The sequence below is a fragment of the Ambystoma mexicanum genome, chromosome 5q (assembly GCF_040938575.1).
Source record: "Ambystoma mexicanum isolate Mex_15411 chromosome 5q, UKY_AmexF1_1, whole genome shotgun sequence".
Taxonomy (NCBI): Eukaryota; Metazoa; Chordata; class Amphibia; order Caudata; family Ambystomatidae; genus Ambystoma; species Ambystoma mexicanum.
Window position 1 is genome coordinate 59,106,259 of NC_090933.1, and position 13,175 is coordinate 59,119,433.

Consider the following 13,175-nt stretch of genomic DNA (forward strand, 5'->3'; position numbering starts at 1 on the left):
GCAATCTAAAATTACAGGATAATTATGCTCAAACGTTATGGTTAATTGAACCGAGAATGATGCATGACTGGTTTGCATTACAGAGAATGGTTCACTTCCTCTTTTATAACAATCACTGAATTGCAGGATTTAATGGTGTCTACGTTTTGGTTTGTTTCTCTCCTTTTTCTATTAATTCTGGAATGTTTTAAGACTTCTAGTAAAAAGCACAGAATGTCACTTCTTTTCTGAGAACAATCAACATCCTTTAGCAGCTTGTAACTGTAGATGATGTGAAACAATCCTTTTCCAAAAGAAATCAAAATACAATGCTGTATAATTGAGGAACACTGCACCAATATTTTTCTTAATGTCCGTTATGGCTCATTTGATGCATAATTGCAATTTGTACATGAAAAAGGTTGTCAAACATTTCTTTTTGGAGACCATCATTTCCTGGAATCATGGGACACTTTGAAAACTGCCTTAAAATTCGGTTAAAGACAACACAAAGAGAAGAGAAAGCAAATACAATTTGCTCCACATACTTCATGCGACAAAGTACACATTGAACAAGTTTTATTAAAGTAATAACGTCGGGAATTGCTGTAACGAGCTGATCGGAACTGTCCCTAATAGAAAGAGTCTGACAAAGTCCTAGATAATAGCAATTGCATTTAATGAATTTAGCAATACAAAATAATATCATGTTTTCATAACATCTCTTTAAAAAAGAATCTGGTCTTTTTGCCTTTGATTGATATAATCGAAAGACGAGACAACCATTCATATTCACCTTTTTATTCAAATGTAGCCAGCATTCACTGATGCAACCAAACGGGTGGTTTTGTTACTTTTCACTTTTTGCAAACTCCAAAATGAAAACTTTCTAATGGAGCAAACAAGGACATCCTATCAAATACGTGTAGATGTGAGCACTTTCAGACTAATCTACCAAGTAAAAAGCATATGCGTTTTGGAGTAGAACTCTGGCCACGAGAACATTGTTGTACGCTAACGCAGACTGTTTGAATGCCCTGCATATTGAGGTGGTTTGGTCAATGTCCAATTAGGTCTTGTTAGTAGGCAGTGTCATTTTCAATTTCAGAACAAAGTGTGCACTTCACCATGTCACCAAACTGTGGTAACATAAGATTATGTCCACTTGCTGGGTTGCATAGAGCAAAATTAACCACCAGTCAGTCCGGTCTTGAAAGAAAACATGTCGGCTCTTCGTTCAATTTTAAGAACCAGGTAAAGCATGTCTATCTCTTTATCAATGTGCAATTGCTGGATGAAACAAGGATGCCTCTGGGGTACTTGCACCCCACTTCGAGTTTATTACAATTCATCATTATGACAAAAAGAGGCATACATATCAATAATACACTTCACTACTAAATCACTTGAGATTTAAAATGTAAAGTGCTTATCCAGTAGTTTTGGTGACATTTTGTCATCATGCATATAACGCATTTTTAAGAACTACCTATGATAGCGTCCCTTTCACACGTGAGGCATTATTTACATGTTGTAGTGAAGGCATTGATTTTTTTCAAAGCAATTTTATTTAGTTTGGTCGAAACAATAACAAAAACCTACCGGAAGGCAGAAAAATACCTGGTCTAAGCATTACTTCCTGCAAGCAAAAAAACAACCCTTATACTGCTGCTGTAAAAAAAAGAGGACACAATCCACTAGAGTGTGCAATAAAATGCTTCCTGGAGTGCATCCGGAATGCCCAAATGAACCACCCCCTTCTCAATAAAAAACAAGGGGAAGTGACTTCCCTACAGGTTTTTACTGACACCCTAATACTGTGTTCTTAGCAACTCTACTGATCTTATTGAAATAAATAGGTACATGCACAAATATATTTTTTAAGCAGATACAGATGCCCAAGAATACATACTTCGACAATGTCTCTGCCTTCTCTTGGGATCAAACAATTTGCTGAGGCAAGAACAAGCAGGGAAATTGGCAGACAAAGTTGGACTGCAGGTTCGGATCTGTGGACAGAAATTTAGTAAAAATCTTTGATACTGTCAACACAACAGCTAAGGACAGTTCCATAATGAGGTCACTTCTCCTTTGTTCCTGAAAAGTCAAAGTTACATTTATGCGCAGAGAAGCTCCACTGCCAAACATTGACTGCATACTACAGCTGTGCATTTGCAGCAGTATTAAAGAAGCTTGCATTTCTACCATCAACAAAATCAGGCTTAGTAAGCAAGAATTCAGCAATTACTTTCTGAATTCCAAAACAGGAATTTCACCTTATTGTTCTTCATATAGGTTATTAGAATTACTGTTTTGCATTACCTGTAGTTTACTTGTATTATTTTGTTGCAGTATTTTTCATAGATTCTTTATGTTTGATAAACTGCCACAAGGTGTAAGATGGTGCTAAATTGCAGGGGTGTTGCATTGTATTTAATTTCATTGTACCAGGTTTTCTAAATGTGTGCTATTTGTTGCAGCAAGAACTTTGGTATGTATATTGTACTATGAATAAAAAAATAGCATGGTGAAAATCTGTTTATGAAAGAATGAAAACAAAAATATAATGCTACAGCAAAATAAAAATCACAACTTTGCACAACAAAATATAGAGATTGCAGATAGCACTCAAAATGAACATCCACTGCAAAAATCCATATCTGAAACACAAAACCACACCATTCATAAAATAAAAAACAGATTAAAACCAAATGAACAATTGCACAATGTGGCAAAATTAAATAAACTATACCATTTTAAATCCTACTGCAACAAAATACTTTAGAGAAAAATAAATATGGCAGCACAATAAAAACAGAAGAAATGTAGCTACAACACAATCTCAAATGTACTGCAAACAAAACATTGCTGCATCCAGACCCATACAAATAAATGACTCCGAAAATTCTGAATTCTCAAAAAATAATAATGAAATTGAATATTTACAAGAAATCCATCAGGATGATTCCCCTCCTCCCCTTCATTAGTAACAAACTCCTGCATCTGGATTCAGAAACTATTTGCTTCAAGTTCTACCTCACAATCAATGAAGAACTGTGTCCAATACTCTGCAACACAAGAGATCCAAAAATAAAAAACACATTCTGAGCAGAAGTGCCTTGAAGAACCTATGTAAAAAAAAGTTAGCAATTTTCATCAGAAAAAGTGTATAGATGCCTGACTGGTCCAAGAGGAAACAACTAGGTTACATGATTATGAGATTTCCCAACAACCAATGATGGCACTACAGTGACTAATTCTACCAGGAAAAGCAAGTGTTCAGCAAAAGAAATCAACTCCACAAAAATAGATGGCTCACCCAGGGGAAATATATCTTTACATCCTCCAAAATGAAAAAAGGCAAGAATAAAAAAATAATGCTTTGCATATATTACAAAATCAGTCCTTTGAATTATATCAACATCATTCCTGAAGCTTTAATGACAAAAAGCCACAATTGTTTCACTAATAATAGAAACAAAGACCACTAGCCACACTCGGCAAAAAAAACACATAACAAAGGCAGATTCTAATACGATATTCAGAAAAGATAAAAGTAGGCAAAAGCTTAGAAAGCCCAGGAAAAAGGACCAAAACCGAGCAAACCTTTTGAAACATTTGCAAATTCGGTGACAGATTATATGAGATTTGTAAACCAACACAGCAAGTTCTTTTAAAACTAAATTGCTCTGTTTAACAAACTAAATAATGAGGTAACCAGGGCTCAATGTTAACCTCTGTGCATGACAAGGCTGCACAATTTGTAAATTAAGTGTATATTGAAGATTGACTGAAGCAGACTAGAAATTATCATTACCACATTCATCCCTTAAATAAAACATGTTTTGTTTCCAATAGGTGATTTGATCAAATGATATACAAAATACATTACAGAAAGGTGTACCTTCCACTTAACACTTAATATTTCATTAACATTTTCCACATATATCTTAAATTTCCTATGTACCATTAGCAATTCAAACTAAAAGTTTATACAATGTGTATAAGTTACTTGACTTGTTTCTGTTTAGTGTGACCATCCTCGACAATATACAAAAATAATACTACAAGTCAATAGGTACAAACAATCTTTGCCAAATAGAGTTGAGAAGTGTCCATTAGTACTCGTCAATCATCAAAGATGTCCCCTGCAAATGGTAGATGCAAGTTACTGCCAGTCACGTTGGGAAGTCTAGAGAGATCAGGCAGATTCAGGATGCGCAATTTCAGTTCTTTTCGCATCTGTGACGCTCTGGACAATTTGCGTTTGTATTCCTGCAAGACAACAAATAAACATGATATAAATGTAGGTTACCTTAAAATGCAAGACATCGGTACTAAAGGGGAGAAAACCCCAACAATTATGTTCAACAAAGGAGAATACTAAGACGGCAATGGCCATTCTTTACAGCAACAATATTTTCATACAAAAATATATTAAAAACTGGTTTAATCTTAGTATGCAGCGTTGCAGGTACGGAAAATAACTTTACTGTTGAGTTTCCATAAAAAAGCCTATTGAAACCCCTTTCTTCCGAGTAAAATGGGATTGTTCGGATCGCAACCCCCATTCCCAGCTGCTTGAATTTGCCACTTTTGATATCACCATTGTAGTTCAAGATGCTTATGTATTCAAATTTAGGAAAATAGGCTGCAAAAAGAAATCAATTAATTTTAGAAATACTAACGCTCCATGCACAAATAGGCTGCTGTTTCCCGCAAACATGAGTTGTGGGATACAGCAACAAACCTTTAGAGCGAAGCACAGATATGTGATTATATGGATCTTTTGAAAGTACAGAACATAACGGTTTGTATCACATCACAGAGGAGGAATCAATCTGGATTTAAGTGAAAAAGTTAAACAATCCAAAGCACATGGACTATTCTAAAGCCTTCCAGGTGGGTGCATAACATCCATACATTTAGAGTCTGGTTGAATTCCTAGTGTTATTTTTATGACTGAAATATATTTTCATAGAGGTTTTAAGGAGTAAGGTACCAGAATTGTCTCCTGGCGGATAGTCCTATTCCCGCTCTTTGGTAAGAAGCAAGATGAGCTCCAAGTGCCACTACATCTTTGCCAAAATAGTCTGGTTGTACCAGAAATTGGAAGTTGACCACATATAGCCAAATCCAAACATTAGCTACATTTTTGTAGGCTCCAACCATTTCAAAATAATTACCAAAAAACATTGTGGTAAGGTACTGCACAAAGAAAGGAATAGCATTGACAGATCAAAAAGTATGCAGTCTTCTGCTTATGACAACCAAAACAAAAAATGAAAGTCCCTGGCTTTCATGGAATCACAGGCAAAAATTCATCAAGTTTCTGAGGTTAAAGAGATAGGTGACAGAGTAGGCTTTTTACAGGGCATACAGCCAAGTACTGTAGGAAGAAATAGCCTTTTTGCTAAAATTATTATACCTCAGGACCTTAGCTATGAATCATGTAGAATAAACACATTTTACATTAGCATTTTTTATTAAACAAATGGTTTATTACAAAAATTATACAGCTACACAAATTAACATATGCATAAAACATATGTTTTTGTTACCATAAAAAGTACATTTTTGTTACCAAAACCATTACACAATCTTCAGTTTCTTTATAAATTGAATCGTACTAATTAAAACTGGTGTAGGCCTACCCAGTAAAACAAAATACCACAGTAATTCAACACTTATGTCAGAGTGAAAATATCGTCTAAAGTGCTCTTTGCTTGGTTCCTGCAAGAAGGTACACTCTGCAATCAAATGTTTTAATGTCTCCTTATGCTCAACACAACAGCATGTTGTGCTGTCCCTCATACCACGTATGGATAGCACTTCAGCCATGTGGAGCAAGTTAAATCGAAATCTCAGAAAGGTGTCTCTAAAAGCTCTACCCGGACATCGAGTTAGGTAATTCGTTAGGCAACCCCTTTTTTGGATTATCTGGCAATTTCACTGAAAGACTTATATTCTTATCTCTTTTCACAAGTTAATATCCAGTCGCTGTCCACCAATAATTTTTCTGCATGTTTGGGATTTTCCACCAGAGCTACCACAAGTCACATTGTGTTTCTCCAAAATGCCAATGCATTTTCCCTTAAAGGAGGAGATCAGACCTCCATGAGGTTCAGGTGAACGCCCTGCCATCAAAGCATGGAAGGAATTCCCTTTGGCTGTCAGTAATTTGCGATAAAGCATCAATAATCTCAATTCGACACAGGCCGTCATTAGCATTTCATTTCATGCATATGTGTTTTTCTTTTTAACCTCAGAGCCCCTTCCCTGTATTCATGTGTTACCAAAACAATATAAAAGCATTAGGGGTTCAGTTTTCTGTTATTTACCTTTTCTCATTTATCATTGGATGGCTCGCCAAATTATGACCCCTTTTGCACTAAAGGGACAAACTCCCATTCAAGATTTTGAATTCAGCCTACTTCATTAATCTTTTGGTACCGGAAAGATTAAGGAAGTGTTGCCTTTTGTGTCTACTCTGACACTCTGCCAATTACCCTGCAGAAAGGGTCCTATTACGAATTTCCCTCTCTGATACCATACAAATGAATATCGTCTCTGTCTTTTAGTAGGGCCATCTCACCCTTGGCCAACAATCTCCTTTCCTGCAACTAGACACGCCTCAGCCAGACCATTGCTCCGGAGTCCAACAATGGCCTTCAGAGTACTCCCTGCTCATTTAACACCAAACTCCTCCAGCGACACTGATCGGCAACCCCGGAGTTCAGCCTCGCCAAATGTCTTGTCTAGCAAAATGAACGAGCCCCATTTGTTCTACCTCTATTTTAAACCCTTCACTCATCTTCGCCGCCTCTACATGTTTCTGTAATTTTTTTTTAAATACTTCCCAGCCTTTTTCATGTCACCTCTGAACAAGTCACGTGCCAGGGCTTTCCAGCACCTATCTCGCCCCCTTTGCGACCTTTGAGCAGTGTTCCACTTAGCACAACCTCCTATTAATGTTGAGCTTTTTACTTCCACCCTTCTCCTTCCTTTCATACTGTTTTGCACAAACAATGAGTATTTATTTTCAAGGACCCTCGCTTCCATTACTTTGTTCTTCAAACTATGAATCTTTCCTTCGCGTTCAACTTTGAATTTTGCTTTATTTTCTGAAGCTGACCGTCTGCCACTGTGACAGGTCACTCACTGTGATGTTATCCATTTGTCTGGTTCAGTATGTGAAGCAAACTACTGTAATCCTGAATGATTCTGTCAACGCTATTGGAGCATCGTATAAATGTAATTCTTTGGAATAACTCAATGTTGTCTACTCTTTATTCCCATAAATCACAATCTACATGAAACAATGTTAGACCTCCAACTGTTAACACACCCACTCCCTCCTTCCCTGCAGCTCTCTGGCTGGCCTCCCTTGGCCCCCTTCCTGCTCCTACCTGCAAGGCAAAAAACCTCGGGGTCATCTTCGACTCCACACTCTCCTTCTCTCCTCATATATCAGACGTCTCTAAGAAGTCACACTACCAGCTTCACCTCCTCAGAGGTATTCTTCCCTTCCTCTCCTTCCCCCAGAAGCTCACTGTCTCCCGAGCCCTGGTTCTCTCAAAGCTGGACTACTGTAACAGCCTCTATCTTAATCTGCCTGCCTCCACTCTCCTCCCTCTGCAACTCATCCAGAACAGAACTGCGAGACTTGTCCTTGGCCTCAAGCGCAGGGACCGTATCTCTCCAGGACTGAAATCTCTACACTGGCTCCCAGTGGCTGCGAGGATTAAGTTCAAAACCCTCTGCATTGTCCACAAGGCCTTCTGGGGCCTGGGGCCCAAATACCTTCAACTCTCTCTTCCTAAATATCTTCCTTCCCGAGCCCTTCGCTCATCCGTCTCCAACTCCCTCAGGGTCAGCCGCTTCTCGAAGCAACGAGCTGGGGGTAGATCTCTCTCTGCAGCAGGGGCCTCCCTCTGGAACAGCCTTCCTGCCTCCCTGAAACTTGAGGAGAACCACCTCCGGTTCCGGAAGCACCTCAAAACCTTCCTCTTTGCTTCTGCTTTCTCTCTCCCTCTCCCCTGCTGAACAGCTTTAATTCTTCACTGAATCTGCTCTGAATCTGCAACTGGGCCACTCTCAGTGACCTCGTTCCAGGGCCCAGCCACTCTCCACTTGCACTGCCTCCCTGGCACCCCCCTGCACTGCGGGACTGTCACTGTATCCTTACAGCCCCCCCTTCCCAGCACTTGTTCTGCATCTACCTTGCCACCAGCTGGCCTTATTAATTATTTTTTTCGCTACTTACCTTGTACTGCACTTCCCCCCCTCCCCTTCCCCTTGCACTTTTCCCTTCCCCCCACCCGTGCACTTGCGCGATCTGAATGACACCTGGCCTAGTAGGATCGTTGTCTGTCTTCCCCTTGTTCCCCCCCCGCCTCGCCGCGCCTTGAAACACTTGTGTATAGGCGCGTTACTAATGCCATATCATATCACAGTATACTTAGGTCTGTTATAAAGAAGACATTGTATTGCAATGACATGACAACAAATGGCCCATGACTGAGGTGTGCAACTCTAATTCAGTGCCCAGGTACTGACCAACCACCTGTGCTTAATTAATTTGGCATGTGCCAACTCCTCTGATATCAGATAACTTATTGACACTACACATCCTTCCGTAACACTGATCTGCCTGCAAACAACATAGCACATTTGCTGCATCAGGTATGAATGGTTTTCAGGGCATATGTAATTTTTCTCCTTGAACTTTACGCAAGCATCTAATTTTGGAATGAGGTAAAACTCCATCTCCCATGTTTGAAATGCCACCATTTCGGGAGTCACCATTTTTATGCATTTATCATTATGTATGATTTTAGTTTGATATATCAATTCTTGGGTGATATATGGAACACTCCAGAGAAACCCAATCTCCATCCACTTTATATCTATTGTAAGGATGGCATGGTATCAAACAGTGAAGAGAGACAAGTGATCGGATTTCAATGGGGTTTATTGAACTTCAATGGGTTGGTAAAACGTCTATCTAATTCCTAAATCTAAAGATGGGAACAAGCTACGACCATCAAATATTAACAGTCCTAGTGGAGTATTGTCAAAATAAAAGGGCCTATACCAATAAACCTATTGCCAATCCTTACTTCTAAATACAAATGGTGTGGGGTTTACTATCAAATGTCTTATTGCAGAGGGCCTGATACAACAAACAGGTGTCAAAGTTCCTTTGGTCTCAAGATTTTCAAAGTTAATCATATTTCACATGTTCTTAGCTTTACTGTTAACACAATGTTCACAATTTGGTCTCCCTCGTTCGGGCTCAGACGAGGTAATCTCACTTTCCAAACGTTCCTCTTTATTATCAAAAATTGAAGACTTTCAACTGTGCACAGGATTTTGCTTGACTCGTCACAAAACCACTTCATTTTACTAGTGTCTTTGCTTTTCAGTTTCTACTTTCGCTTTGCCCATTCTTGGCTGGTTACCTTACAGAGACCTTTGATCGCCTCTCATCACACGCGTTTAACAATGTTCGTTCTAGCACTCGGTAACAATGTTGCTGCTTGCAACCTTGACTTCAACATAGACCGGTCTTGCATCGGTCTCCCCAACTCACCAACTGTGTTAATCTTTCTCACGCTATTTTGATCATGGAGCCAAGGATGGTACCATGGCAGCTGCTGCAACTCCCCGACTCGTTCCGTCACGCAGGAGGGCCCCGGGTATATCCGACATACAATGCAGGTTCTTCAGTCTTGTTTCCTGGTCTTACACTTTCTAATCTGAAGGTTTATGAGGACTCGAAACTGCTGTACCTTTGTGTGCTTTGCTTCGCTGAGAGTGTGCTTTCTTGCTCTGCCTTTTATCCCTGTGGGGAAGCTTAATGGAAGTCAGATGTGAGCTGTTACCAGTATTGGGACATGCCAGATACACTGCTTGGGTGTGAGTGTTTTCGCCCAGAGCAGGATGTCTGTGTGAAAGTGTGTGTGTAGGGAAGGGGAGAGGGAGGGTGTAAAGTCCCCAAGAATCCTACCTGGTAGGATAGGGAAAAAGTGTTATGGGTGGGGGGAAGGGATACCACATATCGCCATCTGGGGTCCCACTCCCCAAAGACCCCTCTCCTATGTGATCCTCCCACACTGGTCCACCCCCAGAAACTGGATCCAAAAGCGATGGCCGAGTCCTGGCCACCTGGATGACGGCTTTACGGGGACTAGCGGTTGAGACACCTTCTGGTTTCTCACACTATGGTTATAATAATTATAATAATAATAAAATTGCCCATTTATAATGTGTTAATACCCAGAGGTTTCTAAGTGCGGACACTGGGGAAACAAACCTGTGTTTATTGCGTCGTCTTGCTTCCAAGGCGAGCGCATTGCCCCCGAGCTATCCTCCCAAGCTATTATGTACAGGGGAATCTCACTTACCATTTCAAAAAGTGAACTGTTTGTATTTACCTTTGTGTTATCCATGCCATCAATTGCCAGATGATAGTCAGACAACCGAGATTCACAATCTTGAACTTCCCGCACAAATTTGGCCAATAGCATTTCCATTGGATTCACACGATTCATCATATCACAGGGACACACACACACACACACACACACAACTAAACCATAAACGAGCAAAGAGACAGATCCTAATCTACACCAAGCAAGTAACTTGGAAAAGATTCAAAGGAAAATACTCCACGCCATACCGAACGACTAACCGAGAGACAGTCATAATAGGCCCCAAAAGACTGAATACATAGCAAGACCAAGACGGAAGCACCAGGATGACTCATCAATAGCACCCTGACCCTAAACCATAGCCATGCCCCAACAGACCATAGTCACGACAGACAGCAAAGGGATAGGGAACTTCCATCCCTGAGCTCCGAATCAGATGGTGAGATATAGACATAACCATTCACATTATACAATGCTCCTTAAGATACAGCGGAGAGCACGCTGCGCCATCACACACAGGCAACAACCAAACAATAGCTCTTAAGGAAGACACTCCACAGAAAAAAATTAACGACTAACTGAGAGATAGTCATGATAGGAGGAAACTAATGACTGAATACATAGGCTGACCAAGACAGGAGGTACTAGGACGTCTCATTGACAGCACCCTGACCCTGGACCATTCCAAGCTCCAACAGACCAATGTCACAATAGATAACAAGAGAATAGGTAGCACCAACCTCCGTTCCCACACTCGAAGGAAAGATTCAGACATACCTATTGCACCATACAATGCTCACTAGGATACAGCTGGGTCGGCGCCGCACCATCACACTACAGTGAGACAGCCTATAAGGAATCAGCAACAACCCCACCCACAAGAATACAGCTCAAATGGAACAAGTAGTATCAGAACCAGGATACAGACCCCATTAACCCAACTTTCAAATCTCTGCATACTCAACCCACCTAAAACTCACACAACCATCTCTCTCCCAGCAATTTGCATGCACGTTACCACACTGCATCAACAACAAACAAAACATCACCTACAGCACATGAGGTCTCTCCCGATCCGATACTTGCACCAAAGCTCAGCACACAGTGTATACCGAGCTGAAGCCGCCAACAGCACACCACTTCTGCCACTCTCTTACTCCCCCTCCACCCGACTAACCCTACCCGCCCTCCTTCCTGTTTACAGATCCACCAGAGCGCCTGGGGACCAAGTCAGTTGGCGACGGTGTGCTATATAAGTACCTTTAAAATAACATATCTTCTACTATCCCATCCTGCTGGATCATTATTTGTCCATTCGCTGGTGTGTCCTGTGTCCATGTAACTAGGCCTATCATAACAAACATTTTTATACAGTTAAACATTTTTGGTGGTCTCCTTTCCACATAACATGGGCTGCTGTGTTTCATGTAGTCTTCTCCTCTTCGTCCACCAGCCTTTCTTCACCTATCTCGTCCCTTGGATGACTTCTTTCCTCTTAGTTTGGCCTCCTATGAGGGAATCAGGCTGCAGCAAACCTTTTTGGAGGAAAGCAAGTTACTCATTTCTAGAACAGAGGATAGAGATAGAGGGGTTAATGACCAAGCACTAGTAATTCTATGCAATTTATTTTTTTCTTCTTCAATACCCCAACCTTTCATTCTCGCCTTCAGGTACACTAAACACACCTAATTACCTGTTACGATGAAACCTTTTACTCTCAATTTCGGGTCCTGCCCATTGTGGACCATCGTGAACCGATTTACTCACCTCGGTCATGGTGCGTCCTTATTTCTGATGTAACCATTACGCCCATCAATCCTCGTTTGTTTCACCTGGCTGTTCTATTTTCCTTATTTAATGTTTTGGGTGGAACAGCTATTTTTGATTTATGTGGACAAACCGTTCCACAGCCAGATCGCCTTCCTACATTAATATTCTGCACACCACAGGCAAAATGTTGTCCACAATTTTGAATGGCCCACCCAAGAACACCAGGAACTTTGAATTCTTGCTTTTTTCTTTCGCAAAATTTAATTTATATACTTGATCACCTATCTCATATTGCCCAATAATGGCTGTCATAGTACAACTTGGCACCCTCAGCTGCTTTTTCTAGATTTCTATGTGCAAATGCTTTCGCAACTCTTCCACATATACATGAATTGTTGATACATTTACCAATACTTGCTCATTGGTCCTGTACAACAAATGTTGGCGAAGCACCATTTTCCTGCCTGTGATTATCTCATCTGGGCTGAGATTTGTAGATTTTGATGGTGTCGCTCTAATGATCATGAGCACTAAAGGGAGTCGTAAATCCAAACTATACCCTGCTTCAGCCACAAACCTTTTTAGTATATACATTATTTATCTATTGCATCTCTCCATTCCCCCACTGGCAAATGTCCAATATGAAATATGTAACTTCCTTTTTACCCCTAAAATGTGCCACATCTTTGTCATTACTGCACTGGTAAAAGGACTTCCACAGTCTGACTGTTCTCTGGGGCAACTCAAATCTGGAAAATGCAAGGTAGCCGTGGTCTGTGCACTGCAATCAAGAGCAGGTATGCATTCCAACCATTTTGATATGAAACTGGTAACTGTCAGCATATTCTTTTTTGCCTGTGATGATCTTTGTACTGGACCAATAAAATCAATTTGCAAATCTGACCAGCGTAGTGCCAATTCTCTCTTCATTAATGGTGCTCTCTGTGTTGGGGAAGTGGGCTGACACTTTGCACATACCTAACACTCCTG

General features: G+C 40.5%; 1 protein-coding gene across 3 annotated transcripts in view; it reads right to left on the minus strand.

Annotated features, from left to right (window-relative positions):
* Nucleotides 1-637: 637 nt before the first annotated feature.
* Nucleotides 638-13,175, minus strand: part of RPRD1A (regulation of nuclear pre-mRNA domain containing 1A) — an 897,566-nt gene continuing 885,028 nt past the window's right edge. For all 3 annotated transcript variants that reach the window (XM_069620527.1, XM_069620526.1, XM_069620529.1), the window contains one exon: nucleotides 638-4,254. In XM_069620527.1, coding sequence (XP_069476628.1) covers nucleotides 4,108-4,254 — 147 coding nt within the window. In that variant the 3' untranslated portion in view covers nucleotides 638-4,107. The remainder of the gene's footprint in view (nucleotides 4,255-13,175) is intronic.